The following is a 20,501-nucleotide window of genomic DNA, read 5'->3' on the forward strand; positions in this document are numbered from 1 at the left end:
GGTAGCTGGGTTCAATGTAGTACAGCGGTGTAAAGTAACCTGCTCAGGAAGAAGAAGTGCACAGGTTAATCTCAAATGTCTTGCTGTTGACAAGTGCTTCAGCTGTACTTGAGTAAGAATAGCAGTAATATCATGTGGTGCAAAAACTTGGACTGGAAATGCCAGGACCAAATCTGAGGCCTTGTTTAACATTGAATTTACAGCAATGATAGCTCTCACACATGATGGGGAACCTCGGGCCACAGGGTCTAGTCTAGCTGAATAATATGCTACCGGGCGCTGCTGTGGTCCATGACTTTGTGTGAGAACTGCAGTGGCATGTCCATTTTGTTCAGTACAGTACAACCTGAAGGGTTTGTCATAGTCTGGAGTACCAAGGGCTGGAGCTGTTTGTACTACTAATTTAAGGCTATGAAAATTCTCTTCAGCTTCTGGGGTGAGTCCGAATGGCTGACTTTTTAGGCAATCATACAGGGGCTGCATGAGGATCGATGCTGATCTGATCCAGGGCCTGCAATAGGATACAAGACCCAGGAATGTCATGAGGGTGTTTAATGACGTGGGCAATGGCAATAGAGTAATGGCTTGAACCCTATCAGGAGTAAGGTGTCGTGTGCCTTGAGCCACACAATGTCCCAAAATTACCACTTGTGTGCAACAAAACTGCAACTTGTCTTTTGATGCTTTGCAGCCATGGTTAGCTAGGAACGTGAGGAGTTACACAGAAGCCTCTGCGCACTCTTGTTGGGAGGGACAGCAAAGGAGTAGATCATCAACATACTGTAATAATACTATTTCCTCGGGAGGCACCCATTCTGCAAGTACCGACTGCATTGCGGCCGTATAGGTACTTGGAGAGTTATGTGCTCCCTGGGGCAAAACAGTCCATGCATACTGTTTTCCCTCATGTGTGAAAGCAAAAAGATACTGACTATCTGGGTGCAATGGGACTGAGAAGAAGGCATTTGCCAGATCCACCACCGTGAAATGCGAAGATGCTGCTGGGATCTGAGCCAATAGTACATGGGGATTTGGCACTATCGGTGTGTTAAAAACTGTTGCCGCATTTACTGCCCTCAGGTCTTGGACCATCCTATATTTTGCAGTTTGGCCTTTTTCTGATTTCTTTTTAACAGGGTATAAGGGAGTGTTACATGGGGACACTATTTCCCTTAGTACTCCTGCTTGTAGGAAGTCCCTGATGCTACTGGTTATAGCATCTGATTGGGCTTGGCTGAGGGGGTATTGTTTCTTTTGAGGTAGTGGATGATTGGGTTTCAGTTTGACCTCTACCGGGGGTACTGGCAGTATGCCTACATCTGTAGGACTTTTTGACCACAACTTGTGTGGTACATATTTCAAACATTGTTCTTGCTCTGTGGGAGTATATGCTTGGACATATGCTTGCGTAGAGGTACTCCTATGGATTGGTGTCACAAGCCGCTACAAAACACACCTCCTCCTCATTCAGCTGGCCACATAGTTTTACCGTCCCATCCGGCAAATACTCGATGGTGGCCTGTAATTTTTGTAACAGGTCAGCACCAAGCAAGCGGGAGTAGTATCACAAGTGACCAACCTAGTAACGAGCGAGCTGTGTGGTCCAAATTGGAGTGTGACAGGTTTACTTATTTGATTTTTCACCACAACTCCTCCCACACCCACACATTCTTGATAATCTGGGGACAACATCTCGGAAGGAAGTAATTGGGTTTTGATGACAGTCATGGCTGCTCCCGTATCTATAAGGAAGGGTATGGAGGGACCTCCGTTTATCTTTAACGGGACCGTAGGAGCGGGACCTAAGGAAACTACTTGTATCTGTGTTACTACCCCTTCGTCGGGATTGCCACTGTCCTATGCCTGATATGTTTGCATTTGTTGTGTCTGCAGAGGTGCCGTAGGCTGCGCGCCCTCCACTTGCAGGAACTGTCGTGGGCGTTTTGGACCTCTACAGTTCCTGGCTATGTGTCCTTGCTTCCGACAATTATAGCAAGTTATATCTTTTCGTAATGGCCTTTGTGCCTGTTCCTGTTGCTGGTACTGAGACTGGTATACTCCAGCACCAACAACTTGTTTCTTTCTTTGTCCTTGTGCTTTTTGACCCTGCTCTATACCTTATGCTATTTTTAATAGGTCTCCTGGGGCCAAACTTCGGTACTCGGGTCTAGCTACTAACAATGCGTCTTTTATGTGTCGTTTTAGCCCGTCTACAAAACAGTTTGTCAGTAGTCTAGTATCTAGTTGGTTGTCTCTTCTGTATCCCATATTTTTCCAGCTTGTCTGGAGTCTAGCGTAAAATTTCTCCACTGTTTCACTTCCATCTTGCGTAAGGTCTGTCAGGTTAAGTCCTAGCTCTGCCTGCTTTTTCACTGCCCATTCTTTCAATTGATCCACCATGTTCTGCCCCGATGGCTCTGTCTGAGCCTAATTCCCTCCTACCGGGGGATCCAAATCATCCATGACTGTAGAGCTATAGATTCCCATTTTGGTATGTATGAGCTGCACTAAGTCTTCCCATGTTGCTGAATACATTTTCTGAATTTGTTCTATATATCTCCAAAAAGGGACAGGCTCTGTCTCCGGGTCGGGGGCTTTCTGAACTAAAGTCAACGCATCCCTAGGGTTCCATGGCTTATATTTATGTTCCTTATCTTTATTAAAATTCTTGTCAGCTTCAGTCGCAAACAGGTCTGTCAACACTTGTAACCTTTTTCCCACGTTTTCTAATGCTTGCGTCGTATCTTTTGACTCGGGAAGCTTCCTTGCTGCTTCTGCCTGATCCATATTACGCTGATGTCTTTCCCTTTCCTCTTTCTCTTCTGCCTCCTCTTTTTCCCTTTTCTCTCTATACGCTCTAGTTTCTACTCTTTCATCCGTTGAGCCCTCGGCTCCTCCTGTTACTGGGGTTATTCCTGCCAACACTACAGGGGCCAACCCTATTGTTTGTTTATATGGTTCTGGTACTTGTTGAGGTGAGGGGGCAAAGGGGTTTGTGCTACTCATTTTTGGTACCACTGGATATATCCCTAGGGGATTTTGCCCTCCTGGTCTTGCTGCCCCACATGCAAAACAAGTATCCCTCCATGCTTGATTCTGCTGACCACACACTCTACACGTCCATCCCCCTGGTCCCTGCATCGTGACTACCCCATACCCCGGTGGGCTACTTGCTTTTTCCTTTCCTTGTTTACCACCTTCATTATAACAAGTGTAGTAAAACTTATCTTTACATTCTGTTTCCCTGAAACCTCCTCGTACTACTTCTTCTGACACTTTTCTCCATGCTTCTGCTTTCCCCTGTAACTTTTTATCTTTCAACCATCCACGTTTTGTGTCACAACATTCATTCCATTTTTCCGGATCTAATCTTCCCGCTTTTCCCATTCCACATGCCTTCATTAACTGATTCGTTCCTTTTGTCACATCCTTTCCCTCTCTTTCCGCCACTACCTGTTTGGCTGTCAGTCCTTGTGGGTGCTCATCTCGTAATAGGGACACCAAGTTCCCCATTGTTGCCTAGTTATAAGTGGTCGCCTATGGGCAGACCCTAAGTTATGTAGGGGGTAATTTTCCTGATAGGTGAATTCCTTTCTCACCTATTTGAGACAGTTACTTATCCCCTCGAAACTTCTTTTTAAAGAGGGTAACCAAGTTTCCCATCTTGTGACTGTAAGTGGTGGCCTTAGGCACACCCGTATTTTGTTACAGATTTTAGCTACTGACAGATGAATTCTATTCTCATCTATTTTAGACAGTTTCTAGTTTCCGTACTTACTTATTTTGTTACAGATTTTAGCTACTGACAGATGACTTCTATTCTCATCTATTTTAGACAGTTTCTAGTTTCCGTACTTACTTTCTACTCTGGCCAGAGAATCTTCCTTTTACAGTCCTTTTATAACTAGCTTACTTTCTTCGTCTGAGACACCACTCGAGTACGTGCCCTCCGCACCATAAGAGTAATATGACAAATATTCCTAATCCAAATAACAAGGCAAACGTAAAATCAAGCTGTTCATTTGACATGCCGGTTTATCGGACTGCAGAAAATTCTGGAATTTTGAGCTGAAAATCAGCGCATGATAATCCCCGCAAGTATTCCAATCGTGTACACACGTTCTCGGTATTTTGCCGGATTATTGGACTGCACAAAATTTTCGATTTCCGGGCTAAAATTTAGCCTATCATAATCCCCATAGTCACCTGAAGCATGTACACATGTTTCTGGTAATTTGCCGGATTATCGGAATTTTTTTCCAAAAACAATTTCCTTATTCTAAAATGCATTTGTGACACAAAACTGGGTTTCTACAACATTCATACAAATACTGTCATGGAGATCAGGCACTTTATCCTGAGGGTAGGATTTATTTTAGACTTGACCAGATTTTTACACTAAAAATACCCTCATGTGGCCCCTCTATTCCTCAGGAGTACTACCGGGAAGGTGACCTACCAGACAGGAAGGTGCAGAGCAGAGTTTGTAAGAATTAAGTCTTCTTACCTTGCTGCAGCAGTGGTCTGCACGTTCCTTCGTCTGGGAGGTCGCCACTCAAGTCCCGGGAGATCCCCTGGGTGGGGTGCCGTCCTTCTGGTCAAGTCTTTGTTCGGGCGCCAATTTCTGTGATCGCAACTTGGGTCACGTTACGCCTTGATCTCCATGCAGGTTCAAATCGATAGGTAGGACGAGCTGCTCGGAGAAGTAACAGATACACTGAGACGTTTCTCAAGGTAAAATACTTCTAATTTATTGAACTACAAACGTTCATACTTATAGCATCAGACGAACAAAGAACATTCCATAACATATGAGTCATCTGTATATTCTAGCCTTACAGCTTCCTTTCCCATAAAAGCTCATTGGTGGCGCACCAGGTATTCCCTTAGGTTTCCTTTATGCTTAGGGGGGGTGGTCAAGCGATTGACCTCCATCTGTTTGCAATTTCAAGGGACGGCAGATCATCTGCAAACTATTTCTTCTCTTAACCTTTCTAAAATACCCTTATATTGTAATACATGTTCTCCTTTATAACATTTCACTCCTTATGGTCCCAAATACATTATATATGTATATTTATACTATAACAGGCGTAACTAGGAAAGACTGGGCCCCATAGCAAACTTTTGACTGGGGCCCCCCCTCCCCCGGGTGTCACACAACCCCCCCCCTTGTAGATAGTGCCTTTTTTACAAACCCCCCCTTTTGATAACGCCATACAGCCCCCCTGTAGATAACGCCATACAGCCCCCTTTGTAGATATCTACAGAGGGGGCTGTATGGCGCTATCTACAGAGCGGGCTGTATGGCGTTATCTACAGGGGGGCTGTATGGCGTTATCTACAGGGGGGACTGTCTGGCGCTATCTACAGGGGGGACTGTATGGCGCTATCTACAGGGGGGACTGTATGGCGCTATCTACAGAGGGGGTTGTATGGCGTTATCTAGAGGGGGGGCTGTATGCCGTTATCTACAGGGAGTCTGTATGGCGTTCCCTACAGGGGGGGTCTGTAGGGAACGCCATACAGCCCCCCCTGTAGGGAACGCCATACAGCCCCCCTGTAGGGAACGCCATACAGCCCCCCCTGTAGGGAACGCCATACAGCCCCCCCTGTAGGGAACGCCATACAGCGTCCCCCCCTGTAGGGAACGCCATACAGCGTCCCCCCCCTGTAGGGAACGCCATACAGCGTCCCCCCCTGTAGGGAACGCCATACAGCGTCCCCCCTCCTGTAGGGAACGCCATACAGTGCCCCCCTTTAGATAACGCCATACAGCGTCGTCCCCCCTGTAGGGAACGCCATACAGTGTCCCCCCCCTCCCCAAAAAAATGTGACCTACAGTGTGTCCTAATAAAAGACATGTATCCCCTATCCACAGGATAGGGGATACATGTGTGATCGCTGGCATTGATAGGGAGAACGGGGGACTGAAAGTCCCCCAAGTTCTCCATCACTCACCTCTGACTTCCGGCGTCTGTGTCGGCAGCTCAATAAAAATTAAAGGAGCGCTGGTCACGCATGCGCACAAGCGGGACCGGCGCTCCATTCATTTCTCCGGAGCTGCCGACACAGACCCCGGAAGTCTGAGGTTTGTGATGAGAACTTCAGGGGACTTTCAGTCCCCCGTTCTCCTTATCGCTGCCAGCGATCACACATGTATCCCCTGTCCTGTGGATAGGGGATACATATCTTTTGTTTAATGGCGTCCCGCTATAGCCGCCATAGCGGCTGCTAGCGGAGCCTGCGGCCATGGTGGGGGCCCGTGCCGGCGGGCGACACGGGCCCCCTCATGCCGCGGGCCCCGTAGCAGCCGCTACTGCTGATACGGCGGTAGTTACGCCACTGCTTTATCGTGTACGTTATTGGAGAAAAAAAATAAATAAAAATATATTTGAAAGAAAATTAAAGGTGAAAAAGCACCACAACATTTGTAGATCAGTTTCTCTCGAGTACAATAATACCCCATATGTGGTCATAAACGGCTGTTTTGACAGACAGCAGGGCTCAGAAGGAAAAGAGCGCCATTTAGAGTTCAAATTTAGCTGAAAAGCTTTGCGGAGCCCATGTCACTTTTGCAAAGCCCCTGAATGGCCAAAACAATGGAAACCCCCCAAAAGTGACTCAATTTTGGAAACTACACCCCTCAAGTTAGTTATTTATGTTTCAAATGAATTTATTCAATTACAATAGAAGTTGGATATACAATACACATTTTACATATGCAAATGGTAAAGTGAGAATTGACACAGGAAGTCAATAAACGATATCCAGCAGGGTATATTATTTGAAAGAACGATATAAAAGCAAACAGTATAAACATGGTGTCTGCGGTATAAGAAGCATACAGAGAATAAACATATGCCTAGAAATGAATAGAATCACATAGCTGAACATAGAGACATCCTCTGTGTATTCCAAATCACAAAGACTTTATAATAGTCAAAACAAAGAAGAAAGATATGGACAAAAGCACTCCTCCACCACACACGGAGAACATTATATTTCTAATAATAATAATAATAATAATAATAATAATAATAATAATAATAATAAAAGAGTCTGAGGGTGTGGACTTCAAAGGAGGGGAATGTGAGTGAGGGAACAGGGGGAATGACCTGAAAAGTACAGTGTGGGGAGAGAAGTATACCTACTCCTCCACCCTGCCTGTTCTCAAGGTCTGGGGGTATGAGAGAAGTGGAGACCACCATGAGATAGAGCAGCAGGGGAAAGTGTCAGACAGGTGTAGCCATGTTTCTGTGAGAGCCATAAGGTTGAGAGAGTTAGAAAGGAATAAGTCATGAATAAAGGTGAGTTTGTTGCCCACGGACCGCGAATTCCAGAGCGCACGGTTAAAAGAGACAGGAGAAGGCATACAAGAAATGTTGAGGAGATTTGCAGGGTTTCTATGTGTGGCAGGTAAGTGGTTGAGCTTTGCAGAAGAAAAGGGAGGACCAGGGTTGGGAGAGATGTCCCCTGCAGCTAGTAATAGGAGAATGGAAAGAGACAGGAGATTGTTCTTTGATTTATGAGAGCGACCTTTGTGTTGAGCAGTGGGATGAGATGGGTTAAGGTGATTCAACAAAGTGAATAGTGCATGGGAGCTGTAGGCAAAGGAAGGAGAGTTGGCCTTTAGTGGACTGAATTTTCTAAAGGGTGAAATGGGCGGTAGGCTTGTAAACCAACAACAGCTACAATGATGAGTGAGGCAGCAAACATGTTGCGATGGTTTGTTGGTAGGAAACAGATACAAATTGTATAGTATTCTTTATAATGTATGCAAATTTGTTTGCTTAGTCCACACAGCTTACCTTGTCTAACTGCCATGTATAACTGCCAGGCAGATTCACTGCCTGATTAGAACGATTAAAAGGTAAATTTTATTGGTAAATTGTTAAAATTAGCTCTTCAAGCCCAAATACAAATATAACAGGCTCAGACAGGTGGTCAGAGATAGAGATGGTCTATTGAAGATTCTATTTCCAGACCGAGATCTCCCCTTATTGTATACAACACTGAAGCCACTTGGTGATAGATTAATCCTACGCGTTTCAGTATCACAGGTACACGTGATACATCATCAAGGATTAAGGTTTAAAAATATTTGTGCCGGTTAGCACGGTTTTTGTGCAGATTATACCTCCCGGCGGGTGCACCACTCTATTACAATGGCCTGCACACGCGCCGGCGAAGCTCCGGACTTTTGAAGGGCTTGATCCCTCCTCCTCCACTGACGTAGCTCCGACCAGCCACCAATCCCGAGTAAACACGTCACTCATGACGTTTCCGGATAGAGGCGAGCCTCCTTTCTGCTAGCCAATCAGAGTGAACTGGACGACAAAGCGTCCCTGGTAGCCCTGGAGATCCAAAAGCGGATGTTTACACATGCTGGGAAAGAATACGCTGGGTAAGTGCAATAGAAGAGTAAGTGATCATCGCATTTATAATGCACTTAGAAACTAGGGTTCTGGAAGATATCAGCATAACAATATTGTTCACTTATATCAATCATAAAGAGTACGCCGATCAGTAAGAGGGACGTGCACACGAGGTATCCAGGGCACGATGGAGAAAACTTTATACATATGTTGATGATGCATACAAAACACATTTATTTTGCGTTTTTTTGTGCGTTTTGTATGCGTCATCAACATATGTATAAAGTAGATAATGTCGCCCACACTTTTTAGTTGAAAACAACAAAATTGACATACTCACCTTGATCCCGCTCCCGTGGCGTCCTGTGTCAATGCAGGCCTGCTCTCTTCTGAGCAGGTCTGCTGGGGCTGAGTGTCGCCATCGCGCCGCTTGCGTCGCTGAAAGGCGCTGATTGGCAGGGCAGAATGAGATGCCCCGTCAATCAGCTCCCTTCAACAATGGAAGCGGTGCGATGACGTCATCGTGCCGCTACCATCGTTGATTGGCAGGGCAGAATGACTTCCTCCGCGCCGATTGAAAGGCGCCGATTGGCGGGACAACTCATTCTCTCCTGCCAATCAGCGTCATTGTAAGGCGCTGAATGGTCGGGCACGGAATGTACCCGCCCATTCAGTGCTTATGCATGTAATTGTACCTGCCTTCTATAGACGCAGGTACAATTAGTGCAAGAGGGGATGGCGGCGGCTGGTTTCAGTTGCACCGCCGCCCCCTCAGAGAGGCAGCAGGGCGGACGGTGTGGCCCTATTCCCTCTCAGCCCGCCCCTCCGACCGAATTAGCGGCGCTAGCGCGCTGCAATGTGTTTTTTTTTAAAATGATGTGTGGTTCGGGCGGTCATGGGCCTAATCTCCGGCTTTTTTACTGGGCCCATATGTAGCACAAGGTCCCAAAATTGCATCATCTCTGCTGCCTCTACAGGGGACCACCTAGCAAATGATGACGTGGGGTTTTGGGCTAAAAAATTGCTGGGCGCATAAATTTGTCTGGGCCACCAGAAGTCTGCAGTCTGAAACCAAATTCCTGAGCTGCTTATGAAATTTTCATAATTCTCAGGGGATGGGTTCCACATGGTATCACTCATTTGAGAGGTTGACTCAGCTGATGTTCAGGGGTGCCTTTGCAGGGGTTCCTCATCACTGGATGAGGATGATGAGGAGGAGAACAAGAGGAATGGGGCAATATCCTCTTCTCTCTCGCTGGCCGAATCATTGTCAGAGGCCAGGATGGCGTATGCCTCCTGGGCTGAATAGACCCTTTGGGGTGATTGGAACATTTTTATTACGGGGGTATGTAGTGCTTCAACACGTGTAATACTCAATTTATTTTTATAGAGGTGGCTATGTGTGTTGTACTGTTACGTGTGTATATGAAATTTCAAAGGAAAAAAAAAAAGGAAAAGAAGAGAAGAAAAAGAAGAAAGGAATAAGATAAAAATTAGGAGAAAGAAATTTACTGAACGTCTTAATATAAAACTGTAAAAAATTCCTGACTACCTGACACTAACAAATTAACCCTAACACTGGAAAACAACTGTAAAAAAAAATCGTCACTACACTATAAAAAATTTAGTGGCCAATGTCCGTCACTAACTGACGCTAACTATAACTCAATTTATACTAAAACTGTCACTACGCTATAAAAAATGAAGTGACCGAACTTCAGTTAAAGAAAAACCTGAATGTCCGTCACTAACTGACACTAACTATAATGCTTTAAATTGACTCTAAAACTAGAAAAAATAGATAGCTAAAACTCCTGCTTTTTTTAGAAAATGGACATCAGTAAACAAACATCAGTAAACGTCCGCTACTCTAACGCCCACCTATGCAGGTACTAACTACACCTAAGTATACGTTTTTTTTATATTTTTTTTTACAGGTTTGAGGAAAAAAAAAAAAGGGCAAAAAAAACCTGCATCAACAAATTACCACTGAGGCTGATTATAGACTGAGCACTCAGTGGCCGCAGGGCTCACACAAAAAGATGGTGCTTAAAAAAAAAAAAGGGAAAAAAATAAAAAATCTGCGCCAAAAACTGAGCACAGATGCCAACAGTGATGTCGGTCACTGATCAGTGCTCAGCAGCCGCAGGGTGCACACAGTGAATTGGTGCAGTCAATTTAGGTACAAAACTAGTGCAACTGCTAAAAAAATATAAAAAATCAGCAGCAGTACAGAGGATGATGATGACGACACTCAGTGAGTGATTCCCCCGAACCCTGGACTGCTATGGACTCCAGCTTAGGATCCCGATGGACCGATTAAGGTTAGCACCCGGGGTTTGGGAACCTAAGGGATCTCTCCCGTGAGAGGTATTAGCTTAGGCATATTATAGGGTAAGAAGAAGTTTTAACTCCCCGATCTCGCCCCTTGCCTCCTTGTATTTTCCAGGAAGTGGAATTCTTCTCTCTGCACCTGGCCTCTGTAGGGACAGGAAGAACACTGGCGAGTGGGTGGTGGGAGGGGCCTTTTAACCTCTGTCTTCCTGTCCCTATAGAGGTTAGTAGGGCAACCTCCTGTCGTGCTGTCATGAGGGACGTCTTGGAAAAATTCTTTATCCTCAATATGGAGGTGAGGTGTGATCAAAATAAAATGAAAGTTGAGAAATCGCATGGCTGGTCACCTGTATATTTGTCTCAAGTGTACAGCACAATATACAATGTTCACTGTCTAAAAACAATGGGGAAAATGGTAGTTTCTTGAAATGTGTGTGCCTGAGCTAGGGGAACTTATTTTATTTTAAATCAGTATAAAGAAAAACATAACATTTAATTTGAGTCGATTTTATTCATTAAACAGTTGTCATTAGCATAGCAGTTGAAGTTAGCATATATTTCATAAGCTGTGTCTACCACCAGGTCTAGAAAACATGACACACCAATCAGATATAACAATGACTTTCCATATACAGAGTATTACTACTATATTATTAAAACAAAGCCAGAAATTCAACTGAAGAAGGAAGACACCGTAGTCTGGTTCAATATATCCGCTTGCAGTGTGATTAGAATATCACAATACTCCGAACCCTAAAGTAAAAAGATGGGAAAATAATTATAGATTGTACATCTATGTAACAATTGATGTTACTATTGTTAGAGGGGTTCTCTGGGTGTTTACCAATGAAGTTATTATTGAAGAGAGCATCTGATGTTTTAATACCGTATAATACATACAAGTGCTTCTCAATAAATTTGAATATCATGAAAAAGTTAATTTATTTCAGTAATTCTATTCAAAAAGTGGAGCTCTTATATTATATAGATTCATTACACACAGAGTGATCTATTTCCAGCATTTGTTTCTTTTAATGTTGAAGATTATGACTAACAGTTAATGAAAACCCAAAATTTAGTCTCTGAGAAAATTTCAATATTATATAAGCCCAATTTCAAAGCTATTTTTAATACTGAAATGCTGTCTTACTGAAAAGTCTGTACAGTATATGCACTCAATACTTGGTCAAGCTCCTTTTGCATGAATTACTGCATCAATGCAGTGTGGCATGGAGGCGATCATCCTGTGGGACTGCTGAGGGGTTATGGAAGCCCAGGTTGCTTTGATAGTGACCTTCAGCTCGTCTGCATTGTTGGGTCTGGTGTCTCTCATCTTCCTCTTGACAATACCCAATAGACCTAGGTTTAGGTCAGGTGAGTTTGCTGGCCAATCAAGCAGAGTGATACTGTGGTTATTAAACCAGGTATTTGTACTTTTGGCAGTGTGGGCAGGTGCCAAGTCCTGCTGGAAAATGCAATCAGCATCTCCATAAAGCTTGTCAGCAGAGGGAAGCATGAAGTGCTCTAAAATTCCTGGTAGACGGCTGCGTTGACTCTGGACTTGATGTAACACAGCGGACCAACACCAGCTCCCCAAACCATCACTGTCTGTGGAAACTTCACACTGGACCGCAAGCAACTTGGATTAATGCCTCTCCACTCTTCCTCCAGAATCTGGGACCTTGTTTTCCAAATGAAATGCAAAATTTACTTTCATCTGAAAACAGGACTTTGGACCGCTGAGCAACAGACCAGTCCTTTTTCTCCTTAGCCCAGGTAAGGCGCTTCTGACATTATTCTTGGGTTATGAGTGTCTCGACTGCGACAGTTGTAGCCCATGTCCTGCATACGTCTGTGTGTGGTGGCTCTTGAAGCACTGACTCAAGCCGCAGTCCACTCGCTGTGAATCTCCCCCAGATTCTTGAATGGCCTTTTCTTGATGATCCTGGCTGTGGTTATCCCTGTTGCTTGTGCACCTTTTCTACCACACTTTTTCCTTCCACTCAACTATCCATTAATATGCTTGGCTACAGCTGTTAGGGATCTGCCAGGTACTACGTCTAGGTATACTCCTGGGATTAATCAATCCACACCTGAGGCCAGACCTGTTCGACTGACACCATCTCCCACCAACCAGGGTGGCAGGCTCAGGAGTGGGAGAGCCTATCGCGGCCTGGCAGTCGGAGTTAGCTCCGCCCCCTGTCCTTTACTACCTGCCGTGTTCTCCTCCTCAGTGCTTGTAATTCTTTTGGATTCCTGGCCCCACTGCTGCTTGCTCCAGCCTGCTTCTGCCGTGCTTCTGCCTTGCTGCTGTTCTGCTTAACCTGCTTTGCTTTGCCTCTGGCTTGCTTCCTCCTCCGTGCTCACTTGGGTATACTCCACTTTATCCTGGCCCTGACTACTCATTCACCGCTCCGTTTCCTCGCGGCGTTCCGTGGGCTACTGCCCCTTCCCTTGCGTGTTCCCTGTTTATTCTCCCGTGCACTTAGACAGCGTAGGTACCGCCGCCCAGTTGTACCCCGTTGCCTAGGGCGGGTCGTTGCAAGTAGGCAGGGACAGGGCGGTGGGTAGATTAGGGCTCACTTTCCCTTCACCTCCTTCCTGCCATTACATAATTACAAGCCCATACCTAGTCTACCCTTGAGACCCTGACCCAGCAGATGCAGGGCCTCTCCCTACAGGTCCAGGCCCTGGCCCAGAGGGTCAACCAGGGTGACGCTGCCTTAGTAGTTCCCCTCACCTCACCTCTAGAACCCGACCTCAAGTTACCTGACCGGTTCTCAGGGGACCGTAAGACGTTTCTCTCCTTCCGGGAGAGTTGCAGACTGTATCTCCGCCTAAAACCCCACTCCTCAGGTTCCGAGAACCAGCGGGTGGGTATCATCATATCCCGACTCCAGGAAGGGCCCCAAGAGTGGGCCTTCTCCTTGGCTCCTGACGCCCCTGAACTTTCCTCTGTTGATCGTTTTTTCTCTGCCCTCTGACTCATTTACGACGAGACTGACAGGACTGCTTTAGCCGAGAGTCAGCTGGTGACCTTACGTCAGGGTAGGAGACCGGATGAGGAATACTGCTCTGATTTTAGAAAGTGGTGCGTAGCTTCTCGGTGGAACGATCCGGCCCTAAGGTGCCAGTTTAGGTTAGGATTATCTGACGCCCTGAAGGATCTGCTGGTTAGCTACCCCTCTTCTGACTCCCTTGACCAGGTTATGGCCCTAGCAGTACGACTTGACCGACGTCTCAGGGAACGTCAGCTTGAACGCTTCCATGTGCTCCCCTCTGACTTTTCTGCGATCCCCCCCGAGGTCCCGTCTCCTCGCCCCTCCACGGAGGACTTGGAGGTACCTATGCAACTCGGGGCCTCCATGTCCCCTCGACAACGTAGGGAGTTTCGCAGAATGAATGGTCTCTGCTTCTACTGTGGGGACGACAAGCATCTTCTGAACACCTGTCCCAGGCGCAAGAATAAAAAGCCGGAAAACTTCCGCGCCTAAGTGATCATCGGGGAGGTCACTTGGGCGCACAGGTATTTCCCGTTAATGTGAAACGCAATAAAATTTTGCTTCCCTTTCAGGTCTCGTTTGCTGGCCGGTCTGCCACGGGCAGTGCTTTCGTGGATTCTGGCTCATCTGCTAATATCATGTCTGTGGAATTTGCTATGTCTCTAAAGATGCCATTTATTGATTTACCTTATCCTATCCCTGTAGTAGGTATCGACTCAACTCCCCTTGCTAATGGTTATTTTACTCAGCATACTCCTGTTTTTGAACTCCTGGTTGGCTCCATGCATTTGGAGCAGTGCTCTGTACTGGTGATGCAGGGATTATCGTCTGATCTGGTATTAGGTCTTCCCTGGTTGCAGTTGCATAATCCCACGTTTGATTGGAATACTGGGGATCTCACCAAATGGGGTAGTGAATGTCTTATGTCATGTCTTTCTGTTAACTCTATTTCTCCCCGGGAGGAGGTAAACACGCTTCCTGAGTTTGTTCAGGACTTCGCCGATGTGTTTTCTAAGGAGGCCTCCGAGGTGTTGCCCCCCCATAGAGATTACGATTGCGCCATCGATTTGGTGCCTGGTGCCAAGCTTCCTAAGGGTAGGATATTTAATCTTTCATGTCCTGAACGTGAAGCTATGAGGGTGTATATCCAAGAATGCCTGGCCAAGGGTTTCATTCGCCCCTCGACTTCTCCTGTAGGTGCTGGCTTCTTCTTCGTGGGGAAGAAGGATGGTGGTCTTAGGCCGTGCATTGATTATCGTAACCTGAATAAGGTCACCGTAAGGAACCAGTACCCACTTCCTTTGATTCCGGATCTTTTTAATCAGGTTCAGGGAGCCCAATGGTTTTCTAAGTTCGATCTACGGGGGGCATATAACCTTATCCGCATCAAAGAGGGGGATGAGTGGAAAACTGCGTTCAACACACCCGAGGGTCATTTCGAATACCTGGTCATGCCCTTTGGGTTGTGTAATGCCCCTGCTGTCTTCCAGAATTTTATTAATGAAATCCTGAGAGATTACCTGGGTAATTTTCTTGTTGTGTACCTTGATGACATACTGGTGTTTTCCAAGGACTGGTCCTCCCACGTGGAGCATGTCAGGAAGGTGCTCCAGGTCCTTCGGGAGAATAATCTGTTTGCTAAGACTGAAAAATGTGTCTTTGGGGTACAGGAGATACCATTTTTAGGGCAAATCCTCACTCCTCATGAATTCCGCATGGACCCTGCCAAGGTTCAGGCTGTGGCGGAATGGGTCCAACCTGCGTCCCTTAAGGCGTTACAGTGTTTTTTAGGGTTCGCCAACTATTACAGGAGATTTATTGCCAACTTCTCGGTCGTCGCTAAGCCTCTTACGGACCTTACTCGCAAGGGTGATGATGTCCTCCGTTGGCCCCCTGAGGCCTTTGAGACCCTCAAGAAGTGCTTTATCTCGGCCCCCGTGCTGATTCAGCCCAACCAAGAGGAGCCATTTATTGTGGAGGTTGACGCATCCGAGGTGGGAGTGGGGGCCGTCTTGTCCCAGGGTACCAGCTCCCTCACCCATCTCCGCCCCTGTGCTTACTTCTCTAGGAAGTTTTCGCCCACGGAGAGTAACTATGATATTGGCAACCGCAAACTTCTAGCCATTAAATGGGCTTTTGAAGAGTGGCGGCACTTCCTGGAGGGGGCCAGACACCAGGTAATGGTCCTTACGGATCACAAAAATCTGGTTTTCCTAGAATCGGCCCGGAGGCTTAATCCTAGACAAGCTCGGTGGGCACTATTCTTTACCAGATTTAATTTCTTGGTTACCTATAGGGCTGGGTCCAAGAATATTAAGGCTGATGCCCTGTCACGTAGTTTCATGGCCAATCCTCCTTCCGAGAAGGATCCTGCTGGTATTTTACCCCCTGGTATAATCGTTTCTGCCACGGATTCTGATTTAGCTTCTGATATCGCGGCTGATCAGGGTGCAGCTCCCGGGAACGTCCCTGGGGACAAACTGTTTGTTCCCCTGCAATACCGGCAAAGGGTACTCAGGGAAAACCATGACTCCGCTCTATCTTGTCATCCTGGCATCTTGTGCACCAAACACCTCATTACCAGAAACTATTGGTGGCCTGGGTTGCCTAAAGACGTTAGGGCTTACGTCGCCGCTTGTGAGGTTTGCGCTAGGTCCAAAACCCCTAGGTCCCGACCTGCGGGCCTACTACGTTCCTTGCCCATTCCCCAGAGACCTTGGACCCATATCTCCATGGATTTTATCACCGATTTGCCTCCATCTCAGGGCAAGTCAGTGGTGTGGGTGGTAGTAGACCACTTCAGCAAGATGTGCCACTTTGTGCCCCTTAAGAAGCTACCTAACGCCAAGACGTTAGCTTCTTTGTTTGTGAAACACATCCTGCGTCTCCATGGGGCCCCAGTCAATATCGTTTCTGACAGAGGGGTACAATTTGTTTCCTTATTTTGGAGAGCCTTTTGTAAAAAGTTGGAGATTGATCCGTCCTTCTCCTCCGCCTTCCATCCCGAAACTTATGACCAAACGGAAAGGACTAACCAATCCCTGGAACAATATTTAAGGTGTTTCATCTCTGACTGTCAATTCGATTGGGTCTCATTCCTTCCCCTTGCTGAATTTTCCCTGAATAACCGGGTCAGTAACTCGTCAGGGGTCTCCCCGTTTTTCTGTAATTTCGGGTTTAACCCAAGGTTCTCCTCCGTTTCCCCTGGTTGTTCCAATAATCCTGAGGTAGAGGATGTTCATCGGGAACTGTGCACTGTCTGGGCCCAGGTTCAGAAGAACCTAGAGGCGTCCCAGAGCGCACAAAAGATTCAGGCGGATAGTAGACGTTCTGCTAACCCCCGGTTTGTCGTCGGGGATTTGGTCTGGTTGTCGTCCAGGAACTTGCGCCTTAAGGTCCCGTCCAGGAAGTTTGCTCCCCGATTTATTGGACCTTATAAGATCATTGAAGTCCTCAACCCTGTATCCTTCCGTCTGGAGCTGCCCCCATCCTTTCGCATACATGACGTCTTCCATGCCTCCCTCCTTAAACGCTGCTCCCCGTCCTGGTCCCCCTCGAGGAAAACCTCCTATTCCTGTTCTCACCCCTGAGGGGGTGGAATTCGAGGTGGCCAAGATTATGGACAGTAGGATGGTCCAGGGCTCCCTCCAGTACCTGGTCCATTGGAGAGGATACGGGCCGGAGGAGAGGACTTGGGTACCTGCCCGTGATGTTCACGCTGGGGTATTGATCAGGAGGTTCCACCTTCTCTTCCCTACTAAACCGGGTCCTCTTAGTAAGGGTCCGGTGGCCCCTCATAAAAGGGGGAGTACTGTTAGGGATCTGCCAGGTACTACGTCTAGGTATACTCCTGGGATTAATCAATCCACACCTGAGGCCAGACCTGTTCGACTGACACCATCTCCCACCAACCAGGGTGGCAGGCTCAGGAGTGGGAGAGCCTATCGCGGCCTGGTCAGTCGGAGTTAGCTCCGCCCCCTGTCCTTTATTACCTGCCGTGTTCTCCTCCTCAGTGCTTGTAATTCTTTTGGATTCCTGGCCCCACTGCTGCTTGCTCCAGCCTGCTTCTGCCGTGCTTCTGCCTTGCTGCTGTTCTGCTTAACCTGCTTTGCTTTGCCTCTGGCTTGCTTCCTCCTCCGTGCTCACTTGGGTATACTCCACTTTATCCTGGTCCTGACTACTCATTCACCGCTCCGTTTCCTTGCGGCGTTCCGTGGGCTACTGCCCCTTCCCTTGCGTGTTCCCTGTTTGTTCTCCCGTGCACTTAGACAGCGTAGGGACCGCCGCCCAGTTGTACCCCGTCGCCTAGGGCGGGTCGTTGCAAGTAGGCAGGGACAGGGCGGTGGGTAGATTAGGGCTCACTTTCCCTTCACCTCCTTCCTGCCATTACAACAGCGCTCTGTGAACAGCCAGCTTCTTTAGCAGTGTCCTTTTGTGGCTTACCCTCATTAACTGTTAGCCATAATCTTCAACATTAAAAGAAAAAAATGCTGGAAATAGATCACTGTGTGTAATGAATCTATATAATATATGATTTTCACTTTTTGAATTGAATTACTTAAAGAGGCTCTGTCACCAGATTTTGCAACCCCTATCTGCTATTACAGCAGATAGGCGCTGCAATGTAGATTACAGTAACGTTTTTATTTTTAAAAAACGAGCATTTTTGGCCAAGTTATGGCTATTTTTGTATTTATGCAAATGAGGCTTGCAAAAGTACAACTGGGCGTGTTGAAAAGTAAAAGTACAACTGGGCGTGTATTATGTGCGTACATCGGGGCGTGTTTACTACTTTTACTAGCTGGGCGTTCTGATGAGAAGTATCATCCACTTCTCTTCACAACGCCCAGCTTCTGGCAGTGCAGACACAGCCGTGTTCTCGAGAGATCACGCTGTGACGTCATTTCCCCAGGTCCTGCATCGTGTCAGACGAGCGAGGACACATCGGCACCAGAGGCTACAGATGATTCTGCAGCAGCATCGGCGTTTGCAGGTAAATCGATGTAGCTACTTACCTGCAAACGCTGATGCTGCTGCAGAATCAACTGTAGCCTCTGGTGCCGATGTGGCCGACACGATGCAGGACCTGGGAGTGACGTCACAGATCTGCACTGCCAGAAGCTGGGCGTTCTGAAGAGAAGTGGATGATACTTCTCATCAGAACGCCCAGCTAGTAAAAGTAGGAAACACGCCCCATGTACGCACATAATACACGCCCAGTTGTACTTTTACTTTTCAACACGCCCAGTTGTACTTTTGCAAGCCTCATTTGCATAAATACAAAAATGGCCATAACTTGGCCAAAAATGCTCGTTTTTTTAAAATGAAAAACGTTACTGTAATCTACATTGCAGCGCCTATCTGCTGCAATAGCAGATAGGGGTTGCAAAATCTGGTGACAGAGCCTCTTTAAATAAATTAACTTATTGATGATATTCAAATTCATTGAGAAGGACCTGTACACATTAGTTTGATCATCCATAAACAAGGAATGATATCTAGGTTTGTTGTATCTCGAGACACGCTCTTGGAAACTGACCAACGCAGGAGTTACAGTTAGGTCCACAATTATTTGGACAGTGACACAATCTTCATGATTTGGGCTCCGCATGCCACCACATTTGATTTGAAATGAAACAACTGAGATGCAATTGAAGTGTAGACTTTCAGGTTTAATTCAAGGGGTTGAACAAAAATATCCTGTGAAACATTTAGGCATTGCAACCATTTTTCTACACAGCCTCCTCACTTCAGGGGCTCAAAAGTAATTGGACAAATTAACATTACCATAAATAAAATGGTTTCTTTTAATACTTTGTAAAGAATCCTTTGCAGGCAATGACTGCCTGAAGTCTGGAACCCATGAACATCACCAAACGCTGGGTTTCCTCCTTTGTGATGCTTTGCCAGACCTTTACTGCAGCTGTCTTCAGTTGTTGCTTGTTTGTGGGTCTTTCTGCCTAAAGTATTGTCTTAAGCGAGTAAAATGCATGTTTGATTGAGATCTAGTGATTGACTTGGCCATTGCAGAATATTCCACTTCTTTGCCTTAAAAAACTCCTGGGATGCTTTCGCAGTATGTTTTGGGTCATTGTCCATCTGTACTGTGAAGCGACGGTCAATCAACCTTGCTGCATTTGGTTGAATCTGAGCAGAAAGTATATCCCTGAACACTTCAGAATTCATCCGGCTGCTTTTGTCTTCAGTCACATCATCAATAAACACTAGTGACTCAGTGCCTTTGGCAGCCATGCATGCCCATCAGGGGCGTAACTAGGAAAGACTGGGCCCCATAGCAAACTTTTGACTAGGGCCCCCCCTCTGCTGGGTATCACGCAACCCCCCCCCCTTTGTAGATAGTGCCTCCCTATAGATTCCACCACACAGCGCCCCCCTATAGATAGCACCATACACAGCCCCCTGCATATAACGCCATACAGCCCCCCTGTAGATAACGCCATACAGACCCCCTCTGTAGATAACGCCATACAGCCCCCCTGTAGATAACGCCATACAGTCCCCCCTATAGAGAATGCCATACAGCCCCCCCTTTAGAAAATGCCATACAGAACCCCTCTGTAGATAACGCAATGTACCCCCCCCTCCAAAAAAAACGGCCTATAGTTTGTCCTACAAAAGACATGCATCCCCTATCCACAGGATAGGGGATACATGTGTGATCGCTGGCAGCGATAAGGAGAATGGGGGACCGAAAGTCCCCCGAAGTTCTCCATGACTAACCTCGGACTTCCGGCGTCTGCGCAGTTCAATAAAAATGAAAGGAGCG

At 46.7% G+C, this 20,501-nt stretch overlaps 1 protein-coding gene across 1 annotated transcript in view; it reads right to left on the reverse strand.

Moving 5' to 3' along the window:
- Positions 1 to 11,240: 11,240 nt before the first annotated feature.
- LOC142738577 (NADP-dependent alcohol dehydrogenase-like) overlaps positions 11,241 to 20,501 on the reverse strand; it is a 50,195-nt gene continuing 40,934 nt past the window's right edge. Inside the window, exon 9 of the mRNA XM_075849768.1 lies at positions 11,241 to 11,465. Coding sequence (XP_075705883.1) covers positions 11,441 to 11,465 — 25 coding nt within the window. The 3' untranslated portion in view covers positions 11,241 to 11,440. The remainder of the gene's footprint in view (positions 11,466 to 20,501) is intronic.

Source organism: Rhinoderma darwinii, chromosome 1 (genome assembly GCF_050947455.1).
Source record: "Rhinoderma darwinii isolate aRhiDar2 chromosome 1, aRhiDar2.hap1, whole genome shotgun sequence".
Taxonomy (NCBI): Eukaryota; Metazoa; Chordata; class Amphibia; order Anura; family Rhinodermatidae; genus Rhinoderma; species Rhinoderma darwinii.